This window comes from Spermophilus citellus, assembly GCF_964194105.1.
Source record: "Spermophilus citellus genome assembly, chromosome: 6".
Taxonomy (NCBI): domain Eukaryota; kingdom Metazoa; phylum Chordata; class Mammalia; order Rodentia; family Sciuridae; genus Spermophilus; species Spermophilus citellus.
The window spans coordinates 121,941,592-121,960,186 of NC_138187.1; the positions used below are offsets into that span (position 1 = coordinate 121,941,592).

The 18,595-nt window shown below is 35.1% G+C and overlaps 1 protein-coding gene across 1 annotated transcript in view; it reads right to left on the bottom strand.

Moving 5' to 3' along the window:
* KCNK2 (potassium two pore domain channel subfamily K member 2) overlaps window positions 1-11,397 on the bottom strand; it is a 199,791-nt gene extending 188,394 nt beyond the window's left edge. Inside the window, exon 1 of the mRNA XM_081299759.1 lies at window positions 10,938-11,397. Within this exon, the coding sequence (XP_081155885.1) occupies window positions 10,938-10,971 (34 nt within the window). The 5' untranslated portion in view covers window positions 10,972-11,397. The remainder of the gene's footprint in view (window positions 1-10,937) is intronic.
* Window positions 11,398-18,595: the final 7,198 nt, after the last annotated feature.

The following is an 18,595-nucleotide window of genomic DNA, read 5'->3' on the forward strand; positions in this document are numbered from 1 at the left end:
CATTCTTACATGTCTGTCTTTTAATTCCCCAAACCATTTTCTCCTAGAGTATCAACCACAGCTCTGGCCATTCTTAGCTTCCTGATTGACTCTCTTTTTCCTGCTGCCCATTACAAGTTTTTGGTACTGATTAATAATCCTGCAGTCCTCTTCTCAACATGCCTCCCCATACCTGTCTTAGCTACAACTACAGTTAGCTTATAATTGTGAATTTTACCTCCAATTCTAGAGTCCTATTTCCAGTGACCTAATGAACATCAGACATCTTCCATCTCCGATCCACCTGACACCTGGGGATTTAGCTCAGTGGCAGAGAGCATGTACAAGCACACACAAGGCCCTGAGCTCTGTCCTTGGCCCTGAATTTTAAAAAATGTAAAAAGAAAAAGAAAAAAAACAGAGCTCCAATAAGGTAACACCACCTGACACCTTTAACAAACAATACACTCTGCTTCCTTCCTCTCAGTGTATGCATTAAATTCACTTAGTGTGCATTGAGTCTACTATGTCTCAAGCATTTTTCTTGGTACAGAGGAGAACTGAATAGGGAAAGAAATTCCTGTGCTTTTGGTTCGTTCAATCTTGTTAAGGTTGTACACAAATGAGGAGTGCACATTGTGGTTTCTTCAGGGTATTCTCTGGGAGCTCATACTGAGTTGCTACACAACAGCACATGTAACACTGTTTTTTTCATTAGGCTCACTTATCCATCTGCATATCTATACAATTAACTAAAGTAGAATTGTTAGAGACTGTTTTAATCTATAATATTTATTGACGTTCAAGGTTATTTTCCATAAAGGTGGCACCAATTTTAACTATATGAGTAATTTATGAGAACATCTGTTTCCCCACACCTTTGATAATATAGGTCTCAAAGTGGTTTTTCATCTGATTTCACAAATATTTGCATATAAATTAGCTATTGGTCTAATTAAAATTCTTTGGGAGGTAATCTGTTTCCCCCTCTGGCTAATTTTAAGCTCTTCTGCTTGTCTTTGATGTTTTATAGATTTCCTATAAAATTTGAAGGTGTGGTTCTCTTTTTATTGGCCTGCTTAATGTTTTATGTATCTGTGGTTGCATGACATTCATTATTTCTGGAAAATTCTCAGTCACTACTTATTTGCATAGTGCCTTTTCCTCTCATTCTCTTGACGTGAAACTCCAATTGAACAGTTAGTGCATGTTCTTTTCTTTTTTTTTCCCATTATGCATCACTTTTCCATAGAGTATTTCACAGATTCCTTTTCTTTCATTTCATGTTGCATCTATTGAACAGTATTTATTTAATTTGACAAAGTAAAACAGTGTACTCAACAATGGTGAGCAATATTATGTTTTGGTGTATGCATACATTGTAGAAAGGTGAAAGCAAACCAATTAATATGCATTATGTCATCTACTTTTTTTTTGTAATGAGACTATTTAAATCTACTCTCAGCAATTTGTTGATAACCATAGTCACCACGATGCACAATACATCTCTTGAATTTACTCCTCCTAATTGAAATTTTATATCCTTTGGCCAACATCTTTCCAATCCTCCCAATCTTGACCCTCTTTCTGCTTCTGTGAATTTGATTTTTTTTTTAGATGTCACACTGTAACTGAAATCATTCAGTGTTTGCTTTTCTGTGCCTGCCTGACTTATTTCACTGAATATAATGTCCTTCAGCCTTACCCACATTATCATAAATGACAGAATTATTTATCTTTATGTATCTCACATTTTTTTCATCTATTTATCCATTGATGAGTTCTTGGGACATTTTCACATTTTATCTTTTATGAATAACGCGAATATAGATGCCTTCAACATACTGATTTCAAAACCTTTTGATTTATACCCAGTAGTGACATTGCTGGATCATGTGGTAGCACAGTTTTTAAATTTTTGAAGAATGCTTATACTATTTTCATAGAAGTTTTACTAATTTACATTTATAGCAGCAATAATACAAGGTTCCCTTTTCTCCACAGTTTCACCAGCACTACTTACCACTTATCTTTTTCTTAATAATTCTGAAAGGTATGGTATACAATCTCATTGTGGTTTTGATTGCATTTCCCTAATGATTGATGCTCAATCTGATGATGAGCATTTTTTTATGTGTACTAGTTGTCCATTTGTATATCTTCTCTTAACAAAGGTCTATTTGGGCATTTTGCATTTTTTTTAAATTGGGTTATTTCTTTTCTTGCTTTTGAAATTTTTTTGATTATTGACACCTTATAGATGAACAGTTTGCAAATATTTTCTCACATTCCATACATTGTCACTTCACTGCATTGTTTCCTTTTGCTGTGCAAAAGCTATTTGGTTGGATATAGTTACATTTTGTTTATTTTTGCTTTTGTTGCCAGTACTTTTGTGTTTTCATAAAAATAAATAAATAATTGCCTAGGCTATGGTCCTGAGCTCCTCCCCTATGCTTTCTTCCAGGGGTTTTAAGTTTCAGGCCTTATCTTAAATCTTGAATCCATTTTGAATTGACTTTTATATGGTGTGAGATGAGAATTTCATTGAATTATTCTATAGGTTTCCCAGCCCCAATTACTGAGAGATTGGCCCTTTCGCCATTATGACTATAAATAGGCAAATTTATTACTGGGTTCTCTACTCTGCTCTGTTAGTCTACCTTCTGTATTTATGCCTGTACCATATTGCTTTGATTACTATAGCTTTAAAGCACATTTTGAACTCAGGCAGAGGTAGGCTCCAGTTTCCCTCTTTTGTTCAAGATTATTTATGTGTCCTTACTGTGTGCTTTTCAATCTTGTATTTTTCACCTATTCAATTCCCTGTGCTCCATGCTCTGAATAATTCCTCCAGACTTACTTTCAATCCATTCATCCTTTCTTCATCTTGATCCTGTTAACTGAGTTTTATGATTCAATGATCATATTTTTATTGCTAAATGTCCAATTCATCATTGTGATACTGACTCTCAGTTATGTGACCTGTTTCCTTGAGTATTTGGTAAATTTTAGTTGCACACTCATATTTGGTCTCACTTGATCCTGCATACTTAAACTAAGATTGCTTTCATCCAGAAAGACACTCAGGAATTATTGATCTGAACCCATTTCTCTCCAAGGTTTCCACTTGATGAGGAAGTTTCCAATTGAGATGATCCCAGCCCTGGTACTGATATTCACCTCCAAGGAAATACTCACTTCTATACTTATTCAATATTCTGGTTTCAGCTCAAAGTTATTTTTCTTTGCTTTTATTTTATTCCTCCTTGAATCTCATCTAGTTTCTACTAATACATAAGTATATCAGGTAACTTGTGGTAACATTTCAGGTCTATCCCAATAAAGACAAATCTCCAAGGATTATAAGTAGAGAAAGAATCAATGGTGATTAAAGAGAACTGAAGCTCCCTAGGCAAAATGGTGCAGGGAGCATGAGTCACTGCCCCTGGGATTTTTAACAAAGAAGGAAAATTTTCTACCTGATAACCATGGGTTCATCCAGAAATGAATTATCCATCCCTGTCGTAAACAAATGTAGAATTACCTGCCAAAGATTCCAGAGTGTATGTGACTTATGTACACATCTGAATTTTGGTTTTTTTTGTTTTGTTTTGTTTGGGGGGTGCAAGGGATTGAATTTAGGGGCATTCAACCACTGAGCCACATCCCCAGCCCTATTTTGTATTTTATTTAGACACAGGTCTCACTGAGTTGCTTAGTGCCTCACCATTGCTGAAACTCACTTTGAACTCACGATCCTCCTGCCCCAGCCTTCTGAGCAGCTGGGATTACAGGCAAGTGCCATCATGCCCAGTCCAATGTGTGAATTTTGTGTGGCTCAGAATCCCTTAGCTAAAAAGCTCATGTGAAAAATAGTTTAGTACCACTGATTTCTATAGACTATGATCTGAGGGTACCTCTCATATTTGTATGTATGTGCATGCTCAACAAAATATTAATAAATTTAATCCAACAGTATACAAAGAAGAAAAATGTCTTGCAAGTAAGTGCAGTTAATTCTGGAAATGTAAGGCTGGTTTAACATTCGAAAGTTGATCAATATAATTTACCATATAACCAAACTGCAGGAGAAAAAACACATGATTTTATCAGTAGATACAGAAAAATCTTTTGAAAAAATTGGAATCTATTGATAATAAAACTCCTAGCAAACTAGAACTAGATGGGAATTATTTCCTTAACCTGATAAAGAATATCTAAAAAAAAAAAAGAAAGAAAGAAAAAAAACTACACTATGCTTAACATCATATTTAACGAGGAAGACTTGAGATCTTTTCCCATTAAGATCAAGAATAAGACAAAGGTGCTTGCTCTCAAAACTCCTAATAAACAGCACAGAAAGTCCCCACTAGCACACCACGGCAAGTAAAAGAAAAAGCCACACATTGGAAACAAATAAATAAAATTGCCCCTATTCTTAGGTGACATGTTATATATTTCAAAACTAAATAATATCCCAAAAGGAGTTTCTAAAACTAAGATGTAAATTTAGCAGATTTATACAGCACATGTCAATATACAAAAACCAACCCAACTTATATTTGTACACTGGCAATGAACACTGGAAACAAAAAAATACTTAAAGTACCATTTACAACAGCTCCAAAAAAAAATACTTAGGTATGAATCTAACAAAAAAATATGCAAACTCTATAGGATGAAAAACACCAATCACTGATGAAAAATTAAGGAAGAGCTAGATAAACAAATTTAATAAGATGTTAATTCTCCCCAAATTGATCTATAGATTTAATACTTATACCAATCAATACCCCAACTACATTTTTGTAAATACAATCAAGCTGATTCTAAAATATATGTAGGAAGTCAAATGACCTAAAAAAATAATTTTAACAAAGAACAATCTAGAGGATTCATAATATCCAATTTCATGACTTATACTAAAGCGATTTTAATCCAAACTACATGTATCAGTGAAATTATAGACACATAAATTAATAAGACAAAATGGAGAGCCCAGAAATAGACCTAAAAAAATACTGCAAATTAATTGGAAAATGCTGTGGATAAATTGTAGCCTTTGTAACAAAAGACACTGAAGCAATTGAACATTCATATGAAAAACACATATGTACCTTGACTCATCCTTAATCTTATATAAAAATGAATCTTAAATGGTTTGTGGACCTAAATCTGAAATGTGAAATTACAAGTATTCTACAAAGAAAAAAAATAGAGAAGAATATTTTCATAACTTTGGATTATGCAAAAAATTGAACACTGACAACATGGTACATAAGAGAAAATGATTGCTTGCACTTCATCAAAACTAAATCTTTTTCTCTATAAAAAATGGTTAAAGAATGAAAAAGAAATCTATACAAAATATCTTCAAGTTACAAATACTATATCTTTAATTTAAAAAGAACTCTCAAAGCTAACAAATAATCAGTAAAAGTGAACAAAGGATCTGAACAGATATTTCACAAAGGAAGATATTCAAATTTCAAATAAGCACTAGAAAAGATGTTCAATATCTGAAAACCATACTGAGGTACCATTATTTGCTTCTTGAAATAACTAAGAAATAAAAAACAACAAACAAAACCCTTTAGAATAACAAGCGTTGACAAGGATATAAATAACTAGAACCCTCAGACCTTTGCAAAGTAGTAAAGCCATTCTAGAAAACGATTTGGCAGTTTCTTATAAAACTAAACGTACATTTACCATTTGATCTGTAATTGCACTCCTTATTAACCCTAGAAAATTAAAATCTTATATTCACACAAAAACCTGTGCTAAGAGCATATCATATTTAAAATAGCATTGTTCATAGTCACCAGAAATTGGAAACAGCCTGAATGTTTTTCACTGGTGACTGAATTGACAAATTTCAGTACAATACTTCTCAGAGATAAAAACAAATTATTGATACACACTACACATTGAATCAAAAATGCATTCTGTCAAGTGAAAGAAACCAGACTCAAAAGTTTGCAGACCATATGATTTCATGGATATGACATTCCCAAAAATGCAAGATTGGAAAGATAGAAAACAGATAAGGGGCCCCAGGGGTTACAGCTGGGGGAGGTTAAGACCAAAGGGACATCATGCGGGAATATTTTGGGGTGAAAAATCTGTTCTGTATCTTGATAGTTGTTCCAAGACTCTACATATCAAAACTCACAGAACCATACACACAAAGTTTAGTGAATTTTACTTGATATAAATTTTAAAAGAATTTTAAATACATGCATACTTACACACAAAAAAATAATAATAACTAAAAAAAAAAAAAACTCTATCTAACCCTGAAGTGGGAACATGTAACTTTCTGAAAAATAAAGAAAATCTTAAAAACATGAAGGGAAAGAAGGAAGAGTGCTCAGGCTTGTACTACTCAGAACTCTGAAATGTCCATGTGTGAATAGTCACTGGGTTGCTTGTACACATTACTGTTCAGTTCACTGTGACTTCTAACTAGAGTTTCAAAAGAGCAAAAATGACATAATGAAAACAAAATTCTTTGGCATCCAGCTATTTTGTGACCCACAATCACACCTCCATTAGCTGGCTGCACTTAGACTATCTAACCTTAGAGTCTGTCTCTCACAAGACGAATGTATAACAAGGGGACAATAAAGTCTGAGGTTGGCACATGCAGAACCAGAACTTCCCTGACTCATCCCAGAAAGCTAAAAGGTACCTAAGGCCTCTCTTCAATAGTTTCTTCCTGAAGCCTACATTTTCCTGAAATGCCACCAACCGAAAGCATTTTATGCAGAATGTTTAATGGGAAGCTTTTAAATGGAAAGAAAATTAGGAGCTGAGCTAAAAGAATCTTGCATGTACAAAACAACGGATGTGAAAATGTCAACATATTTAATTTTTAAATCACCTAGTGGTTAACTTACAGGAGACATTTGGCCTCTGCTGCTTTATAGTTTTCTGTTTTTCTCTAGCACCTGTAAACTATAGTCCCTGCAGGTTAAAACCTTCAGTCATACCAAGGAAGACAACTGACGACTGTACTGAAATCATAAGATATAATTATACCACAAGTCTTGAAATTCATGCCCACAAGAGGTAGACTGTCAATCTTTGAGCTGATGCTGTCAATGTTGATTTAAACATAGACACACCACACACACACACACACACACACACACACACACAAACACACACACACTACAGTTATCCAAACCCATGTCACACCAGCAGCCAAGGAAGATAGCCAAAAGCACATATGTGGGCTTTGAATACATTGTAAAACAAAAATTAAAAAAAATAAATACATATAAACACCTTCACTCCCTTGAAGTGTCTGGGCTATGATACAAGAGAAGACCTAAAGAATTTCAGACACTCAGGGTTTTCTGCACAACTGATGGAGGCTGAACCCAGTTATACTATGTCTTCTTTGTGTCTAATTGGCTGGGCCTCTGTGAGTGGCACAATACAAATAAGTGTTAGATCTCAAGTTTAAGATACCTATTAATGCATGAAAAAAAGCCGATACATATGTTTCTAGATAAAATCAAAGATGATCATAAAGCCACTAAACAAATTATATACTACATGCAAAATTTCATTTCTTGTTATCCAAACTTTTCATTAGAGAATTCTGCCTAATTTCTGGGTTTAGTATTCAGATCATGCTGCAAATGTAGTTAATGTAACTGTCCTCTCCATTTCAATGGTAAGAACAAATGAACTAATATATGTGGAAATGTTTTTGAAAAGAAAATAGCACTACACAGAGGTAAGATAATATTTTAATAGCCACTGCTGGCGTGCTCTCAAAAATCAGTGATTTTTTTCAGATAGGAAATATAGCAACTAGATTATTTTATATCTGTGATGTGTAAACACTGCTTAAGCCAAATTGAGCTGTAGCATAAGAATGGTGGTTCTTCCCAAGTGTTTTGCATGTGTGCTTGCAACCGATAAACACAATAAATTAAATCATCAACATATACTATCCACATAAAATTTTGATTTTTGGAGGCACCATAGAAAGATGTCTTAGAAAACATTTTTAAGATGAACATTTTCAGTCCTTAAACTTTTTTTTAAAAAAATCACTTCTGCTGAGAATGACTTTGCTGATTATGATGGTGTCCTGAAATGTTTAAACAAAGTTTATATACAAATGATGAAAGGGAAAATTCATTAGCAATGGCCAATCCAGTGTTTCCACTGTCTTAATCATCGATGACTTTAGGATGGTCAATAAAATGGATATCAACCATCTAGTATACCTGAACCATTTAAAACAAACAAATGAAATCCTCTGGATTACTTTCAGCTTATGCATTCTGATTAACTTACTCATTACTGAACTTGGCTTAGGAGTCCTGTGAATAGACAATAGATATTTCTATCAAGTTAGACCTTTGGATAACATTTAATACAATTGAGGAATTAGGTTAAATAGCTACAATTATTAGAAACGGAAAGTTAGAAAGGTTTCTAAAGCCCACATAGTTTAACTACCTTATCATATACTGACTATATCCTAGGCAGTTGGCATAAATTATTTCATTTAATCTTTAGAAAAATTCCAAGAAGGAAAACTTGTTAACACATTTATATAGAGAGATCCAGAGGCTTAGCATTTAGGTAATTGGCAAAGGTCACACAGTCTATGAGTGACAGATCCAAAATTCCAACACACATGTGTTTGACTCAGAATATTTGCTTTTCTCTCTTTCTCTACCACCAGCAGTGGGGAACACATTCCTCTTGGTACAACAAATCTTTGGAGAGCTCTAGCTATAGATCTTTTGATATTAAATAACTAACTAGAAAAATTATAGCATGCCATAAAAATTCAAGGTATCATTTGTTAACAATAATTACATTCTGCTCTTTTCTTGCTGGGGGTGGGGGTTTGTCTAAACCTACATTTTCCGTTTGAAGATAATTCTCAAAATTGTAATCATTCTACCATACATTACTTACTTGACTTTCATTGAGCATATAGTAATCAAATGCCTTCCCTTTCCTTAAGAAAAAAAAAAAAAACAGCCTTAGGACATCTCAAATGTTGCATCATTTCTTGATTGAGATCCCAGTGTCCTGCATAATAAATCCAGATGATTTTAGCCGAAAAAAGTATTCATGCAGATGATATCAACCAATCTCCTAAGTACTAAAAGAACTTTGAGGCAATTCCTACAAACTATCTTATTCTATCTTATTCTAAATAGAATTATATTCTAATAGATATGCCTGTAGAAATTACCTGTAAATTATACCGCTAAGTAGAAGATGAAATTAAACTACTAAAGGGATAATTTAAGCATATTCATTTTTATATATGATGTTATATGTGATATAATTTAAACTTGTCCAAAAGTTCCATGTAATTATCCAAAAGCATTTTTTATTCATGATAACTGTTGCTTACCTACAGCTTCCATGGGTTCCTACCCAATGGATCCCACCATCATTTCTAATCAGGTGCAAAACAATCACATGTACAGAATTCTCATTTCCAAAGGGGAATGAATTCTGCTGAAGCCATGTCTATACCCAGCCTAGAAAGCATTAGAATTCTAGAACAGTGTTATCAGGCTTCATAAAGATGGAGATAGCATAACTGATGAGTTTCCCTAATCTCTCCAAGACTCTCCCCCTAGATTCCTTTCCTTTGTCCACCTTGGAAACATTCAATTGGATTCCAAGAGTCTTTTCCTCCCCTCAGTTTATTTTCATGTCCCTTACAAGTAAAAGATGACCTCCCTATGGAGGACTTAGCCAGTGTCTTGGCCTACCTTCCAACCCTCAGCACAGGAGGCTCCAAAAGTGTTTATTTCAAGCTCCAATGCCTCAAACTTGTACTACCAAGACCTTACATACTAGCTGGTGACAAATTGATACCTAATTGTTTTATGTACCAAGTTACTCCAAAAGCTTTCTGACACTTTTTCAAATAAACAGCAAGTGAGACAAACTCTTTTGCATCTCAAAAGAAAACAATCAAGAATAACAATTACTTGGAAATTCAATTTCTAAAGAAATTTCTTATAAAAGAAAAAATATATAATGTAACCTGTTTATTATAATATAATTATAATTAAATAAATAGTATAATTCTTTTTTACATACAAGTCAGCCACACCCAGGGATAGGTCCAAAAAATAAAACCTGATATAAAATAATGACTATACAATCCTGATTTTTTTTTCTATTACCCAACACCATAATTTATTCAACATTCAAAAACTAAATATGCACTATATGCCAAATGCTAAAAATGGGCTTTACTATATTTAATATTTACATAGGGCTATAATTTTGGTTACCTTGATTCACATTTCTAAGAGCACAACAATATTCCTAAAATTATTATTTACATAGAGATATTTAAATAATTTTCAAACAACACTACGTATCAAATAAACTATGAAAACTTAAAAAGAAAAAAAAAAGCAGGGATTTAGTTTGAGCTATCATATCTTCACTTCCCCCATTGTCAGGATTCTAAACCATCTCTTCCCCACCACGCAAATAAGACTCACTCAGGAAATAGCTAATATTCTCTCCAAATTACAAATAATATGTGTGAGCCTATACATGAACATCCTGATTACAGGAATAACCACTACATGAAACCAAAGTAAGCATGGTTCAAATTATCAGAATCCAAATGCAATGGAATTTACAGATACATATGTTGATCAATTTTGCATTGCCAGAAGTAATACATCCCACAATAAAAGCCTGATATAACATGCCTATCATATAAAACATTCCCAAATTAACATGCAATTTATTTCAGTGTTGCAAGGTCATGGAAAAAATTTCAGTAACTAACCCTCTGTTGGAACCACCCAATGAGTTTAATTATAGACTTGTCTATAATGAAGCCTCTACATCAAATTCTTGCTTGGAAATCTACCCAGAATACTCTAGAAAATTTGAAAACAAATAAGATACTTGGTTATTGCAAAGAGACTTACAGTAGAAGCTCCTTTTTGTTCGTGGGTTCATCATTTGGTGATGTTTTCATCAGGAGTCATCATGCTTTTGATCTTTAATGCCGTTCTTCCTCCAAGGTTTCTTGTCCGTAATTTCCAAAACAGAGTCACTTGTACTAACAAGCCATCGTCCCATACTGTTTCCTTTTTTATGTGAATGTTACCCTGTAGATCGATTTCCTGTCCAAAAACACTCAAAATGAACAAGCGCTGCTGTATGCAAGTGAAAATGTGCTACTTAAATCCTCTGTTTTTGCAGTTTGATTCAGGAGGAAATTCCCTGATTAAAATGAGGAATCATGTCCCAGATGTACCAGAGAGCTTAAAAGACAGAAGTTTCTTCCTTATGAATGAACATATCAAAGTTGCCAGCTCATTTATTCTCACTAGTTTTGTGGCTCAAGTACTATTTACACACACAGCATCCATGTGCTGTGTGAAGTCTGAAGAGCCTCCCAATTGCCACAGTAACAAAATCCCAACTATATTTTCAAATCAGGCTTAGTGTGCTTTGAAGTACATAATGCTTTCCATTCCTGAAAGGACAAAGAGATCTACATTGTCAAAGTTTATTTTTAAGCTCATGTGCTTGCTAAGTGCAGTGGCAAACAGACTTTCTGTGCCTGTAGTACCATTGCTGGAACCTATTAATGCAGACAGATGAATCATTGGCTACATTCCACTTAGGCTTTTATTTTTTTTTCACCTTATCTAAATTGCATTGGTCACAATTTTTAAAATCAGAAATGTTATCGACTTTCTGAACTTGCTTGTTTTAATTTCATCCATACGGAAGCAATGTAAGAAAGGTAAATAAGAGGAAGTCTTTGAGGAGCTTTGGCTGATATTTTTTAAAAATGGTAATTAAAGGTAGATTTTGCTTCAGGAGGAAGGTTGAGGGACATTTGGGTACAGTAAAAACAACAACAAACTTAAGTGAAGAAGTGAAAGATAAAGATGAAAGGGAGAAAGAGAGGAGAAAAGGCGAGAAAGATAGCAAAAGTCAGCAAAAGAGAGAAAGAGAGAGATTCCATTAGCAATAGTTCTTAACATATTTTCTTATTGTTGGGAAAGCAAATTGCTCTGGTTTGTATAACCCCCTACCAGCCTGCTCAACTCACCAAAATTAGCCCACATGTCATCTAATACCAGACTAAGACTTGTGGAAACACATTATTGCCCTATTAAAGCCCTAACAAAATGCAGCTGAGCAGTGAGCATTAGGTGGTAGGGTGACCCTGAGGTAATACAATCTGTATTATGGAATTTCTAGCCCAAATTTTAGACATCTGGTTTTGATATGGTAATAATGTGATAATATACATTAAATACGAGTGTTCAAGTAACATAATCCTCCCATCTGACTGAAACAATGAATGATTTTCAAATTGTACAAGAGATAGTTAGATAGGTAGACAAACTCTTAGTTATAGGCACATACAAAAAAATGACACACACACACACACACACACACACACACACAACAATAGCACATAAATTGTCAGCTGGATTTTGCAGAAATAAGAGGGAATTTTCACAAAGCCCTTCCTGCATGCTTTTTTCTAGACACTCCTTTGCTCAACTGCAGTAATTTGTAGGAGACTTGTCTGAGATTTAGGGGAATGAAAAAGGAATGTGAAAAACAGTCATGATAATTGGACCAGACAAAGATGTGAACCCTGGACCTTTGCTTCATTAGTGCCATCTTGTGCTGTAATCTGATGAAGTACCCAGCCACTGGCAACCTGGAAAAAAAATAAACAAAATCAGGTTATCCTTATCTAGTTAAAACTTCATGGAAAAGAGTTTCTGTACTTCAATTTCAAATATTACCATAATATTAGCCATTAAGTAATTGAGCGCTGTAAATGGGGCTAGAGTATAGGAGTTAAGCTCCCTTTAAATTAGCACCTTAGAATCACACCAGTTGGTGGAAAAGTACTAAGCCGGTAGCATTTGTTGACATTTTACATTTGCACAGGAGAAGGCTGACAGGGTGACCTGGAGGACAGAGAAAGCACATGGAAACTGCTGGGACAAAAATCACTCTGGGTATGACAAATGTTTGATCACTCTGAGGTTGAGAGATAATGTTGATTGAAGGCTCAGGTGTTACAGAAGGGAAAAAGTTTTATAGTGGTGTATTGTGCAATCTATTTCCAGTTACCAAGTATCTACAATGCCCTAGGCTCTGTGCTGGGAACACAATTTTGTATGTTACACATAATATACAAAAATGTGCAAAATGGAGAGGTAGCAAAGATGAAGGAGTGATTGATTATGTTTAGCAAGGTTAAGGTGGATGTCTAAGCTGGGTTTGGGTAGAAATTGGAATTTGCCAAACAGACAACAGGTGGTAGGACATTCCAGGCAATGAAATCAGCAACATTAGAATAGTACAGTAATATTACAATATTACAATAGATGAATGAAATGGCCAGGTTATTCTGAAAAGGACAGACACACGGGAATTTACTGGATTCTAGAATCCTAGCAGAATTTGGGAAAGAACAAGCAAATTTGATCCCTCTTACTAGGCTTTGAGAGCTATCTAAAGGGAAAAGCCTTATCTTATACACCTCGGTATCACCTGCACTAGTACATATTGAATGAATGACAAACATAGCGCATTGCCCCTTTGACTCCAAGCAAGAGGCATATGAGTACATCATGCCCCAGTAGTATTATGTTCTTTCTCTCAGCAAGGAGTCTCGTTCAAAGTATGTTTGAACATCAAGAATATTCAAAATTTATTCACTCCCTTTTTTCCTCCTGATGTTCAAAGCTCTATGAGTCAGGTGAATGGTATTTGAAAAAGCTGGCACAAAATAAAAACCACAAGTGCTCTTTCCCGGTTTGAGCCAAACCCAAACCTTTTCAAAGGCGTGAAAACATGCAGCCACATTGGTTTGGTTTTCCTTTCCTGGGCTGCTCTCCTTCCTGGTGCTGGCCAGCACCACACAGAAGTCTTGCGACATGAGCCATTTCCACGGAATTTTAAGTTCTGCCAAAAACAAGAGGGATTGGAAATTTCGTGAGAATGGTTATTCTTAGGAGATTTCCATCCCAGATTCCTAACTCGTGTGGCTCAGATAAGCATCTAAAATGCACTGCCAAACCTTCTGAGGTCCCCTAATGCACTTATTTCCACTCACATTTCTGCATAGAGACCTCAAAGTAACAGTAAATGCGATGGTTTGTCGGAAATATTTTCTGCATGCCAGCCCGAGATCCTCTTACCTATGTGGAAATGGGCTTGGAACGCCACTTACTACACAAACATTGGGTTTGAATGTCCCCAGAACACGTTCAATTTTTAGAGGAGACATATTTATGTTCTCCAAAATCAAAACAACCTATCCCAAAGCAACCCTTCAATTATTTTCTGGTTTTTTGCTTCTGGGCAACTTCAAAATATAATAAGAATATTTTCTTGGCACATTGTTAAGTGTGTAACTACTTTCTTATAGGCTCATTTCTCATGAGAAAAGTCTATCATAAATACAATTAAAATCTCACTAATTGGGAAACTGTAGCAATTAGCCATTGCTCTGTAACAAACCTACTCTAAAACACAGGTGCCGAAAACAATAGGTATTTATTACTGTTCACCATTTGGTGGGTCAGCATGATAACTCTGGTCTTGTCTAGGCTCATTCAAGCAGTAAGTTCCATGTTATGTAGGTGACTGATGAACTTGTCTGGATCATATGATCTTTAATATGGGATGAGCTGACTGCAGTCTGGTACAACATAGCCTCAGCTTGGTGAGTTAAGTTCTCTTTGTGTCTCTTACTTGCACAAGTCTTTGATAACCCTTCAGCAAACATGTCCTTAACCTTGCTTGAGGATGATTTCAAGGCAATCAGAGGCAATAGAAGAAGTGGAAATGTACAAGCTTATTTGAAAGCCTCTGAGTAGATTTGTAAAGGTCGCATTGGCCCAAGTTAAATACAAGGTCAAGTTCAGAGTCAATATAGGAAGGTACTCACTTTCTACATTGGCATGGAAAATTAGAGCCATTCATACCAACAATCAGCCAGAGGCACATTAAAAATAAGAAGCCTGTCATATTTAATTACTTAGACAAAAATAAGAAGCCTGTCATATTTAATTACTTAGACGAACCTCAGACATTATCAGGTCCCTTGGACTATGAGATTTGAGTTAGCTTTCAGTAACCAGAAAGCAAAGGGAAGCCAAGTCCCAAATTGGAGTGGGTAGGAAATGTCCCAAGAAAACACAGGTGAAACACCATAATATGGTGCTTGTGTCAGAGGTTGAGTTGGAAACATGGCCAGAAATAAGGAACATATAATGGGAGCCAAATGAAACCACCAAGTATGGTGGAACCAAAGCTAACAAATGCTAACAGGTTGTTAAAAGATGGAAGATTGGTTGACAACTCTCTGGAGTAATTTTAATGAGGATGGTTGTTTGGGTAGAAGAACAGTCACAGAAGTCATTGCTGTAATAGATGAGTGATTGAAAGGATTTAATTCAATATAAAAGAGTGGTGAGAATAAGGTAACTAGAAAGTAATATATTAAAAGTACACTGTCCACTCACCTCCAGCCAATGATTTTCCTTGAAGGATGGTGTGCCTAATACGGACAGATTTCAAATTTTTAAAATGAAGACTGAAATTTTGTGCAAAATTTTCTGATTTTTGTTTTCTTTTTTTCTTTATGGTACTAGAATTTGAATCAAGAGCCACTGTACTCCTGAGCTACATCAAATAGCCCTTTTAAAATCTATTTTGAGACAGGGTTTAGCTAAGTTGCCCAAGCTGACCTTGAACATGTGATCTTCCTGCCTCAACCTCCAGAGTAGCTACAATTACAGGCAAGTGCCACCAGGCCTAGATTATTTCCTGATTTTGAAAAACATCTTCAGGTATGATTTACCCCAGAAGCCATCAATCTATTACTACAGGTGTAGAGATTTATTTCCATGGGACAACATCTGTCTGTGTGAAACACTCTTTACCTTTATTTATTCTGGACTACATCAACAAATTAAAATGTATGATCTGCAATCAGAACACAAAAAATTAGCACAGAAATGACTGGATCATTCTAGAATTGCTAAGCACACAATTGAAGAGCTCTTGGAAGGATTTTTACCTGTTAAAAGAGTTTCATCCCTCTCCCAAAGAATTCTTCCACTCTCCATTTGGAACTCTTGTGGATACTTGCAAACTCTATCTCACAGTTAATTGTCCCTTATTCTTAAAATCAGAGTACTTTTAACACTTGTCACTTATAACTTTCTATTTATAAGTATATTGACCTAACAATTTTATTGTGAACCCATACATTATTGATTTCTAGCATACAAGCATTTTCCTATATAGATCTCTTCCTATAGTGTCTAGGAAATGTAAGATTATAAGAAAATCATAAGATTGAGCACTTGTAATTCTCAGCTTGTTTATCCAAAAGACTATTATCCACACTGTGGTTTTCTGGATTTCAAATTTATTGATTCAGCTTCTCTGCTTGCATTATTGTCTCCCTGGTGCTTTCGTTTACTCTATAGGCAACCTGGAGGGAAGCTCTTTGAAATCCAGAGATCTATTTTATCTCCTCTAGGAAGGCATAACTTCATGAGCATCTTATTCTTGGCATTTTATGATAGATCATTCTGTTAATTTCCAGAAAAGCATGATTTTACTGCCAGTGGTTAATCCAAGGGCATAAAAACGGATGTAAATATAGCTTTCTTTAGCTGTCAAAGTTAAGTCTTCTAAATACATCTATATTACTCTGTTTTAAGACTCTCAATTGGTTCTCAGCAAATACACTCATCGCAAAGCTCAGCATATTTTTATATTCTATTCTATATATGGTCACATTTGAGGAAGTCTTGTATATTGTTATGATGCTGCTGCTGTATCTGGATAGATTTATTTGTGTTGCATCAGACACATCTTCTGGTCCTGTCTATCTTCTCTTAGTCCTTCCTGCTTCCCAGATCCTCAGCAGCTTCCTCCATCTCTGCCACTGGACCTAAGATCTAGCTGTGAGTCTGCTGCATGATTTGATTGTAGAGGCCAAACAAGCAACATTTCTGGAATCCCTGGTTTCTCATACTATTTCCAATTGTAGATTCTAGAAGAACATACCACATAGAATAGGATCCAGTTTCCCCAAAGGGACCAGGAGATATAAATTCTTAAATATGGGGAGTCAACTTCCAAGAAAAAACTTTGGCTTGTAGGAAGCAGAAGGTAAAAGAGAATGGGTAAATAAAGGTTGCCTCACTTCTTCTAGAGATTTTTACATAAATCCTAAAGCTTTTTTCTTTTTCTTTCTTTGTTCTTTTGTTTTGTTTTGTTTTGTGTTTAAGGGTTTTGCTTTAGTTTTTGCTAGTGAAAAAAAATATGCAACGTTATAAATTTGAATTTTGTAAAATGAAAATCAGCTTTAAACTTTGTGAAGTTATCAGCAAGAACAATGATCCATTAGGAAGGTAGGAGTTCAGAGTCTCAAAATTATGTGTAAATGAGATGAATACTTCAAAGACATAACTTGTAGCTTAAACTATTTTTACTCTTAAATTTTGTGGGGGCTTGAAACCAAAATTCTGTTTTGGCTGCAGAGCTAGCAACCAAATTTTAAAAATACATGCCCACTGACAGTTCTTTATGTTTGTGCTATATTATGTAATATTGGGTAGATGATCAGATAAGCTTCTGATGCATTTGTTCTACATCTTATTTAGCAAAATATATAGATTTTGTTTTAGTGACTTGATTTTCATCTTTCTTCTCAATTCTTAAAAAGGGTGTGAATAGTAATTTGCCTGGTAATTCAGTATTTTTTTCAACTAAGTCAGCTTCATTTACTTAAGTTTTATGAGATTTATGGATACAGAAATCAAACCATTTGTACTTGCTCATTCTCTATGTGTGAATGAAGTAACATTTAATATCCACTTGCAGCCTATGCAAGAGTTAATATGCTTCAAAACACTGAAGAGTGGTGCCAAACCTACCCACCTTGAGATAATCCTATATGTAATCTAATTTCAATCACAACTTTTCAGCACTACCCTTGTTTTAAGGGATAAAAGCCACCAAACAATCTTTTGATAAGGTATCTTTTTAAAATGGTTGGCCCTTGGATCTTCAGCTGTTGGGGCTGGAGGAGTAAAGAGTGAAATAAAGGCTGAGATGATGTCACCCCTGAGGTGAAGGATGAAGGATTGGGCCTCTGGCCCTCTAGGCCAATAAGGAAGCAATAAGGAGTGTCCTAGCAGCCAGTCCTACCCATGAGGCCACTGGAGCCTAGCAGGCTCAATCCTTCATCCCACTTCCTTAAGATCAAGCCTAGAGCAGATCAAGTAAAGAAGTGATCTTATAACAAGGAGAGAGTGCCCTGGGGGAAAGGAACAATGTGTTCCTGTGGTGAGCCAAGGTTGGCATGCAATAGGCATTCCATGAAGGTTGTGTTGAATGGAACAACTAATCTTAGCCCCATTTGGCAACTTCTATGTGACATTGCACAAGTCCCTTGCCACTTTTCCACCTTGAGCCTTAATTTCTCCATCTGCACAGTGGGGCTAACAATTCTTATTCTCAGAATAATTTTAAGGATAAACGCAATAATAACATGACTTTATGAATTCCAAAGTAC